Below are 10,049 nucleotides of genomic sequence, written 5' to 3'. Positions count from 1 at the left end.
ACTTTCTGACAGTAAGAACTCATTGACAGTGGAGTGGGCTTCCTCAGGAGATGGAAGCTCCTGCATTGGAGGTAAAAGCAGAGGACAGGGCAGGGTGGCCTCTTGTAAGGTTTCCCAGAGGCCACTAGCTGCTCTAAGTTAACGAAGTACAAGAGCAGAACATGGTGGCTCCACCTGCCTGTGTTCTTACTTACAACCCCTCTGGGGAGCAGGCTCAACCTGTCAGCTTCCGCCCTCTTCATCTCAGAGTTGCCCCATAGAACTGGAATTAGCCGCCTCTGGCGCCACCTGCTGTCGGTCTTCCTGTGTCCCACCCTAGCAGTCCCAATGGGTACCTACCAATGGGCATCACCGCTAGATGGACCCTCAGCCTGATGGACCCACATCCCAGGTGGTTCATGTAGTCTTCACTCTTCTCCAGGCTGAGCTATCGGGAGCCTTCCTTGGGAGTAGGAGTCACTCAAAAAAGGACAGGGGAAGCATGCTCAGCCTTGGCTTCTCCCTGTTCTGCGGAAGCATGCATCCTCTTCCTAGGGACATCTCCTAGAGACGCAGAAACAGGATTCTGTGAAATTCCCCTTGCAGGGTTCCAAGTCCTTAGGGGCCAGGATCCACTGCAGTGGCTGCAAATATGACAATTTGGCGGGGGGGGGGGGCAAAGAGTGGAGATTTGGGTCTAGCAAATGACTCTTTTTTTGGTGATGGGCCTGTGCTCTGTCTAGCTAGCACTTCCATTTGCAGTTTGCAAAGGCTGCTACTACTGAGAGGTGAAATGGCAAGATCCTGCAGGCAGGCCATGAGCTTGGCACTCTCTCAGCTACGCAAGGGCCAAGTTGTCAGTTCCAGTTTCTCTCACTTTCTCCTTTTTCCAATCTTCGGTTCGGTTCGACACATTTCAAGAGCAGTTTGAGAATTGTTTACTTTCAAACGCCCTCATGAAATTCCATCAGCATCTCAGTATGAACTTCCCCCCAGCCCCCCTCACAGGTTTTTGCAAAGCAATTCCCTCTAGCATAATTTTTCTTTGCTATAATATAGGCATATAAACCTGCCTGCGCATATTACATGGCTGGAGAACTGCATGGCAAAAATTCAGAGAAGTGTGAATTTGGAAGAACAGCTGTCTTTTGATTTCTCATATTGTCTAGGAAAGTCATACAAGTTCAACTTTAAATGTGAACTGAACAGATTTCCTCCCTCCCCATCAAAAAATGAGTGTGCCATCTGCCTGTACTTGGTTCCTCCCCTCCCCTTGCAATAGCTAATAACAAACTAGAATGCAACAAGGGACTTTGTGGGGGGTTGGTTTAGATGACCCTTGGGGGTCCCAACCCTACAATTTTATGATTCTGCGATTCCTTGACCAGGAGCCCAATGCTGAGGCTTTCATTTTGTCAGTGGCCATTCAGGAAGGTGCTGAGATGAGCAGATGCCCAGGAACCTTGGAACTTGGCTGTGATGCACAAGCTCCTTGGCTGTGCCTGCTGGATAATGAGAAGGCTGAGGAACGCTTGAGTTTTCTCTTTTGGCTCTAAGCAGGAGCTTTGAGGCGCAGCTGGAGGATTTGAACTGTTTTATGAACTGGCCAACCTGGAAGTGCAATGTCTACGTTTTAAACTGATTGATAAAAAGGGGGTGTCCCTACCCAAATGATGCAGCCAGGGTCCTGCCTATGGGTCTCTATGGATGTGTAGGGAGAGATTCGGAGGATGGGGGAGGGAGGGAAGCGATGGGCAAAGGGGCCGAATGCTTTGCCCTCCATCATCACCAGTTCTCTGGCTTGTGTCGTTTGGCTGCTCCAGCAATAAAGAAGTTTTGCCCGTGTCAATCCAGATGGCTTGGCAGGATCGTAGAGACTTTCCTGCTCTTCCCAACAAGGCAAGTCTGTTTGTCTCTGACCGCCTCCCCCCCATGCCAAGCGTGCCCCTATGCCAACGGCTTCAGGTGGATGGCAGGGCTGTTTGGCCGGGCGGCAAGGATGTAGATGGTGCTCTCTCGCAGGAAAGTAGGCCAGTTGATGGTCCGGCTGTGAAGGAAACAGAGGGAGGAAGGGAGGGAAAAGCTTAGCAGGATGGAGTCCCCAGCAGATGCTGGCCCAAGAGCAAGGCTTAGCCTTCCCCTGGCCTGGTACTCTCGGCTGTGAAGCTCACTGGATGGCCCTGGGCCAGTCACTGCCTCTCAGCCTTACTACTTCGCAGGGTTGTTGTGGGGGGAGGAGTTCTATGAGGATGGTGGGGAGTTTCCTTTCGACAAAGTGTAGGATCATGGCCATGAAAATAATTAATAGAGTTGGGGCAATAACACAACCCTGTTTAACACCTGATCCCACTGTGAATGGTTCACTTTGAAAGCCATTGTTATCAGCGCTAGAATTGGCCTCCACGGTCACTTACGGACTCATTGTTAAAACCGTATTTATGGAAGACAATCTTACTTGGCTATGAGTGATCGAATAATAATAATAATAATAATAATAATAATAATAATAATAATGTGAGGATGGGGAGAACCACGTGTACCCCACTTTGAGCTCCTTAGAGGAAAAGGTGGGGCAGAAAGACAATATAAAAGGAATAATAATGAAAGCCCCCAGCAATGTGGGGCACCTTAACCTCCCTGGGGAGGGAGATGTGTGGCCACTGGCTTCTCAGCCAGCCTTTGTCTCCCCTCCTCTTTTTCCTCTTCCACACCTCCTCTCAACCATCCCAGTTCCGCCCTCCCCCTTGACTCTGGTTGCAGCAAGCAGAGAGTTGCTATTAAATTACTCCTCCACTTTCACCCACTTTTCCTTCAGAGGGCTCAAGGAGGCACACAAGATTCTCTGCCTTCCCATCTGATCCTCACAACAACCCTGAGAGGTAGGCCAGGCAGAGAGGCGGTGACTGGCCCAAGTGAGCCAGTGTTATGTGGCTGAGTGGTGATTCGAACCCTGGTCTCTCTCATAGACTCAATAATAGGATTAAGTTGGAAGGGGACCCTGAGGATCATCTAGTCCAACCCTCCTGCAATGCAGGAATGAGCAGCTGTCCCGTATGGGGACTGAACCCGCAATGTTGATGTTATCAGCTCCAGGCTGTAAGCAACTGAGCTACTCTAACCATTAGACTACACAGCCTTACTGTACTTGACTACTTCACCCTACTCCAGGGAGGAGCGGTTCTTGAGAGTCATGTTTGCTCGCCCAGCCATCTGGCAAGGGCCTGGGGAGCAGGCAGAGATGCCCGCCTTTGCTCTTATGCCAATCTGCTCCAGGCCTGAGTGACAGTTCGTTGGCAGGCAGGCCTGGCGAGAGAGACGGCGATGGCAGAACCAGGCAGATGGTTGGAGAAACGTGTCGTTTGCAGGATTGCTCCCATCTCATTTTGGATCCCACCAAGGCCTCGGCTCACAAGCTCCCCCCCCTGGCAGCCCCCCTCCCAGCTGTGCTTCTCCATCTCGCCCACCACTCCCCACCCCAAAGGGGAGTCATCTCCCCCCAACTGGAAAGACGCTTAGGGGTTTGCCTTGCTGCCAACAGTCGCCATGGAAACCTGGGAGCCTGAGCTCGGCTCCTAATGAGGCAGAGGGATATTGCCAGGAGTGACATTACGGCGGTGGAAACTGAGGCAGGAGTTGGCGGCAGCAATGCTTCCGAATACAGTACCAGTTGCTGGAAACAACAGGAGGAGAGAGTTGTTCTTGTGCTTGGTTGGCCATTGTGAGAACAGGAGGCTGGCTTGGGGGGGGGCACTGGTCTGATCCAGCAGGCTCTTTTTAGGTCACTATGCGAGGAGTGATTGGGCAAGAACCCGGGGTGCCTGCAGAGAATTGCTGAGAACATAATCCAGGCTTCCTGAGCTCCAGAAACAGTATGTGACCGACAGACGGAGGAACCAGGGGGAGCTGGGGATGTTTAACCTGTAGAATAGAAGACTGAGAGGAGATATGATAGCCACCTTCAAATATCTGAAGGGCTATTATACGGAAGATGGGGTGAGATGGTTTTCCCTTGCTCCAGAGTGGATGATCTGAACCAGTAGATTCAAATGACAAGAAAGGAGATTCTGACTAAACATTAGGAAGAACTTTCTGGCGGCAAGAGCCACTTGACAGTGGAATGGACTCCCTTGGGAGGTGGGTAGAGGCTCTTTATCAGAGGTTGAAGGGCCACCTGTCGGGGATTCTTTGGCTGCAATTCCTGCATTGCAGGGGGTTGGACTAGATGGCCACCGGGGCGTCCCTTTCCACTCTACAATTCTATAGATTTCCTAGTCAGTGAGGCACCTGCAGTACTTTCTTCATCTGAAACAGTATAGTCTTAGCTGGACCCTGCCAATGGTTCTTCTGAACTTGCAGACTCTGTTGGCACTCTCCATGGCACCCTTTAAGGACAGACTACGTACCTTTCTCTGCCCGCTGACTGACTTGCTTACCTTGGTTCCTCTGGCTCTGCATTCAACAGCACCTGGTCCTGGCTTGCATTGCTGGCTGGGCTGCTCTCTGAGATGGGGCCCACATGGCTGATGCTGTAAGGGAGCAAAGGGCCCCCCCAGGGTTACATCACCCTATAATAAGGAGCCTGATGAACGACTCTGACCACAGATCACCTGTGGCATTGTGAAGATCGTTGCAAGGGTGCCTCACCTGGGGTGGGGGAGCCCAGGTCGAGAAGACTGAAAAGGTGCCCCAAACTCCCAACAGGTTGGAAAAAAAACCATGCAGATGCCCAGAATTCTCAGGCCAAGGGGGAGAGCTTCTGCTTTGCCTCTTGTGCCCACGTGCCCAGTGGCAAACGCAGGAGGGTTCCTAGCCAAGTCAGGGGAGGCTGTGACTCGGAGGGGGTGGGTGAGGATCTTTACCTGACGTTGCAGGAGGGCACCTCCTTGTGCCGCTTACGGAACCACGTGTGTTGGCTGCGCCGACTCTCTGCCTCGCTGATGAGCCCGTCCCCGTGCTGGTCCAGCGACAAGAAAGTGGCTCGTGCCCGCTCTCTCTCCTTGCCTGTCAGCAGGCGGAGCAGGGCGTTCTGTGGGGAGAAAGCAGAGGAGGAACGTGTGATTAGAGCAGGCATCTTCAAACTTAGGCCCTCCAGATGTTTTGGACTACAATTCCCATCTTCCCGGATCACTGGTCCTGTTAGCTTGGGATCATGGGAGCTGTAGGCCAAAACATCTGGAAGGCTGCAGTTTGGGGATGCCTGGATTAGAGCATAGCCTTCGAAGGGGCTTTGGCTGTGTGGGGCGTGGACTCAGGGTGTGGAAAGGGCTTTGCACTCCTGAACTGGTCACCACAGCGCTCAGGAGCGATGCAATGGCTTGCGTGGCCTCAGAGAGTTGCTGCCGGTCAGAGGGGACAGTGCTGGGATGGAGGCATCCATGGACTGAAAGACTCAACAGAAGGCAGCTTCCTAGGTTCCTCATCAGAGTCACCTTTGAGAGGCACCCACCTGTGTCCGTGTTCTCTGCAGATGCAGGACGGACTCATGGGAGAGGAAATCCACCCATTCGATGCAGCCTTTCTTCTCTGGATCCAGTGCTGAAAACTGCAAGGCGTCCTGGTCTTCCTGCTCCTCGCTGCTGGGCTGCTTGCCCTCTTGCTGGCCCGACAGCCGCTTGTAGCCCAAGAAGACCTTCAAGGTCAGCGCACTGTCTGTGGAGCCACCAGATGGGGAGAGTCAGTGGGCGCTCTCTCTCTGCAGCTCCTTAACCCCTTGAGCTGTTAGCGCTGCCATGCTCCCTTCATAAGAATACAAAAAGAGCCTGCAGGATCAGGCCAGTGGCCCATCTAGTCCAGCATTCTGCTCTCACAGTGCCTGTGGGAAACCAGCAAGCAGGATCCGAGGGTTTTCCTGCAACTGGGTTTCAGAAGTCTTGCTTCCTCTGCAGCTGGAGGCAGAGCAGTCATTGAGAGCCCTCTCCTTCTCCATGCATTTGTCAAATCCCTTTTTAAAGCCATCTAGGTTGGTGGCCCTCACTGCCTCCTGTGGGAGGGAGTTCCATAGTTTAACTAGGCACTTCCTTTTCTCTGTGCTGAATCTTCCAACATTCAGCCTTGTTGCATGTCCACGAGTTCTAGAGTTCTAGTGAGAGAGGGAGTTAGAACCTTTCTCTGCCCACCCCCTCCATGCCATGTATAATTTTTATAAACATCTACCACGTCCATTTTTGCTTGCCTTTTCTCTAAACTAAAAAGTCTCAAATGTTGGAACCTTTCTTCAGCCCCTCAATTGTTTCTGTTGCCCTTATCTGAACTCCAACTCTGCAATATCCATTTTGAGATGAGGCAACCAGAACTATACCCAGTACTCCAAATGCGGTTGCACCACAGATTTCCATAATGGCGTTACGATATGGCCAGTTTTCGTTTAGTTCCTTTCCTAATGATCCCTAGCATGGAATTTGCCTCTTTCTTTGCAGCTGCGGCACCCTCTCAGTGGGAGGGCCCCCAGTTAAGGGCAGACCTCAGCCTTGAACCCAGTGACACACCTAGTCCCACTCAGGACCCGCAGAATCACGGCCAGCCCATTACATTTAGCCATCCAAGGCGAATTTCCCTCCTGGCTGTGTCTCATTCCTACAAACAACAACCCAGGTTTTGTTTCACATGCACCCTCACTGATGGGCTGGGCAGGACATGTGCGTAGCGGCAGAGCAAGCCGATTGGGCACCTGGGGCGGGGCAAGCTGGGGCAGGACGCTCCGTGGGGCCTCCAAGGAGTCTGCCTGCCTCCTCCCACTCAGCTGCGCTACAGTTGGGGGGAGGCAGCGGGCAGACCCTTTGGGACAGCGCCCAAGCCACTGTGTCACTCCCAGGAGAGACGCATGGCTCGGGCGCACTGCAGGCCCTGCGGTGAATGCCACCCAGCATTTTGTCACCCCCCTCCATGGTGACACCTGGGGCAAACCGCCCCCCTTCCTCCGCCCCTGCATGTGCGGAGCGGCACCAGCAGCTCCTCCCAGCCCTGAATTAGGGGCAGGAAGGTGAGAAAGCACAGCCGAGAGAACAGGTGTGGGGTTGTTTGGCGACCCCTTTTGGGGCAGCCAATTGCCTCTCCAGCAAGGGAAGTGAGCTAAGACCCAGATCCCAACCTGCCGCCCTCTCCCATTCTGCCACCGAGGTGCCCAACTCACTTATAGAGCCAGCCCTGCCCACAGCAGTCTCCTCTTCCGCTTGCTACCAGGGGCCACCATGCTCCCTCACCATCGCTTTGCCTTCCTCCATGGGGTGGTCTGGAGGTCTGGAGTGGCCTCCTGCCCCCACAGTGAAAGGTGAGACTCCCAAGGATAGGTCATGGCGAAGGCAAGGCCTGGTGGTGGTGGTGGGATCATGGCCACTGGCCCTACTCCTTTGCTCTCCAGGCATTCCCCGTCCAAAGCGCAATCTGCTTGTGCGGTTTGGGTGAAGGGTTGGAGGCGGGAGGGCGAGAGACCGGCTGGTGTGGGTCCCTCTCTTCACACCTGTTCGCCTTTGCATGGACGAGTGTGGGTCTGCAGCACAGGACGCTTACCTGGGGCGACCTTGCCTTGTTGGAAAGACCGGAAGAGGCTGCTCATCTCTTCCTCGGTGAGGAGCAAGTTGAGGTTGTCCTGGGGTAGAAGGTTGGGTGGGGGGAAGAAAGGAGGGTGAGTCAGTTGCCGGGAGGCTCCCATGACACAACTGGGTGGATTTGCAGATCCAGAGTCCCCTCCCCACTCCTTCAGTGTATGGTCCTCAAGGGTAGACTGCCTTCAGGCATGGAGGCTTCCTTTCACAACCATGGTTATCCTTTCCCTCTCTGTGCGGGTGCAATCCTCTCTAGGAAAGGGGAGGGTAAGTGACTGCCCCTCAGTCTAGGGACCCCCAGTTCTTCACACTGGAAGGAAAGATCTCCCTCCCCCTTCCCCAGCACCCCAGGGCCCCCACCCACTTCTTACGCAACAGTAGCAGCTCCAGCCGGTCTCCGAATGGGCCGCCTCAATGACCTCGCCGGTGTTGTCCTGGGGCAGGAAGCCCATCCGGCGGAGGCAGCCATCATGGTAGACCCTTGTGCACACGCGGCAGGGCAGGAGGCTGTCCGCTGTCCACACTTCGCACACCTCGCACGTCTCATCGTTGGTCACCTGCGTGGGGAGTGGAGGGGGAGGGAAGGATGAAGCCCTGAGCAGCTGCAGGCCCCGCCAGGAGGAGGAAGAGGAGGAGGTCACCCTTGGGGTGCCCTCCTCAATCCAGGAGCACCTGTGGCTTTGCAGAATTCTTCCCTAGTCCTGCAGCAGCAGAGGTGGGCAGCCATCTGTCAGGGATCCTTTAGCTGGGATTCCTGCATCGCAGCAAATTGGGCTTGATGACCTTTGGGGTTCCCTTCCTGGGGGAGGATCTGCAGCCAAATCACAAATGCATGTTTGCTAGAAAGTCACAAGCAGGTGACTCTGCGATGTTATATCCTCTAAACCTTTGTGGTAGAAGGGGGAACAAAAGGAACTTAATCTTTCTATGAAGCTCTTTCTTCTCCTTACCTGCAATGGGCAAGGTTCTCTGTGAGCTCTCCTCCAGGGAGTGCCCTCCATTTTGAACTGGACTATGGATGTTTGTAATGGGACATGGGTGGCGCTGTGGGTTAAACCACAGAGCCTAGGGCTTGCCGATCAGAAGGTCGGCGGTTCGAATCCCTGCAACGGGGTGAGCTCCCGTTGTTCAGTCCCTGTTCCTGCCAACCTAGCAGTTGGAAAGCACATCAAAGTGATAGTAGATAATAGAAAGTAGATAAATAGGTACCGCGCCAAGCGGGAAGGTAAACGGTGTTTCCGTGCGCTGCTCTGGTTTGCCAGAAGCGGCTTTGTCATGCTGGCCACATGACCTGGAAGCTGTACGCCAGCTCCCTCGGCCAGTAAAGCGAGATGAGCGCCGCAACCCCAGAGTCGGCCACAACTGGACCTAATGGTCAGGGGTCCCTTTACCTTTACCTTTATGGATTTTGTAACTTTTAAGGATTATCGCCTGCTTGATTCCCATCACTGGAGCTGCGGAATCTGGGCAAGACCTTTAAGTGAGTAAACTGTATATTTCCCTGGTTTACTTAAACAGTTTGAGAGTGATTTCTTTGTTAAGAAGGAACCCTGAGAAGATGGCCCAAGGCTGCCTAAATATCCTTGGATAGTAAAACTGCTCTAGAAAGTTACGCAACTGTGTCCTGAAAGCTTCTAGAGATAAGCTGCTCACAGATGGTGGCATTACTCTGCTGAAATAGGTATTTGCATTCGTGAGGGAAAAAAAGGAAGGATAATTAATAAATAAAATATCCTCTCCTGCTCATCCAACGCTTTCAACTCTACGATTCTATGATGTGTCATGCCCCTCTGGCCCAGGGTGCTTCTCTCTCTCTCTCTCTCTCTCTCTCTCTCTCTCTCTCTCTCTCTCTCTCTCTCTCTCTCTCTCTCTCTCTCTCCCCCCTGTTCCAGGGGTTTCGCCTGGTGCCCACCTGCTCCCTCTGCTCCAGGCTGATCTCAATGGGCTCGTCGTCCTGCTCCGTCTGCGTGGGGCGGGCAAAGGCTGGCGGCGTGAAGAAGGTGCTGCGGTCAAACTCTTCGGGCTCCACTCCTCGCCCGTCCCGCAGCCTCTCCCAGGCCACCGTGCGGAAGCTGCTCTCCTCCTTCCTCTGGAGTCCCGCGGAAGACCCTACTTCCGATGCCTCCTCTTCTCTGAGCTCCTGCACCGTGTCCTCGATGGTGCCCCTCCGGCTGGTGCTCCCCTCCGACTTGCGCTCTCGCAGCCCGTCCCTGAAGGCTGACACGGCCAGGCTGACCTTCTGGACCTGTTCCACTGTCTGCCGCCTGGACATCAGCACCCCCATGGCTCTCTGGGGGAAAGAGAGGCAGCCGTGAGCAGGGGTGGGTACCAATTAGGATTCTATGAGAGGGGCTAGTGGGGGGAGAGCTAGCCCACCCACCCAGCAGGCAGGCGGGGGAGGGGGGCAGCTGTATATACAGGCTCCTTTGGGGGGAAGAGGCGGAGGACATCACTGCCTCCATACCTCAGTCCCAGAAGTCCCAGAGTTGGAAGGGACCATGAGGGTCATCTAGTCCAACCCCCTGCAAC

At 54.0% G+C, this 10,049-nt stretch overlaps 1 protein-coding gene across 1 annotated transcript; it reads right to left on the bottom strand.

The window, feature by feature from the left end:
• Positions 1-1,170: 1,170 nt before the first annotated feature.
• PHF24 (PHD finger protein 24) lies at positions 1,171-9,804 on the bottom strand. The gene is made up of 7 exons (XM_035100759.2): positions 9,433-9,804; positions 7,892-8,077; positions 7,486-7,564; positions 5,426-5,628; positions 4,839-5,005; positions 4,413-4,505; positions 1,171-2,026 (listed from the first exon to the last, which is right to left on the bottom strand). The coding sequence occupies exons 1-7, from the start codon at positions 9,802-9,804 to the stop codon at positions 1,927-1,929; spliced, it is 1,200 nt and encodes a 399-aa protein (XP_034956650.2). The 3' UTR covers positions 1,171-1,926.
• Between the last annotated feature and the right edge of the window lie 245 nt (positions 9,805-10,049).

The sequence above is a fragment of the Zootoca vivipara genome, chromosome 11 (genome assembly GCF_963506605.1).
Source record: "Zootoca vivipara chromosome 11, rZooViv1.1, whole genome shotgun sequence".
NCBI classification, from domain to species: domain Eukaryota; kingdom Metazoa; phylum Chordata; class Lepidosauria; order Squamata; family Lacertidae; genus Zootoca; species Zootoca vivipara.
This window is presented reverse-complemented; position numbering and strand designations above follow the sequence as displayed.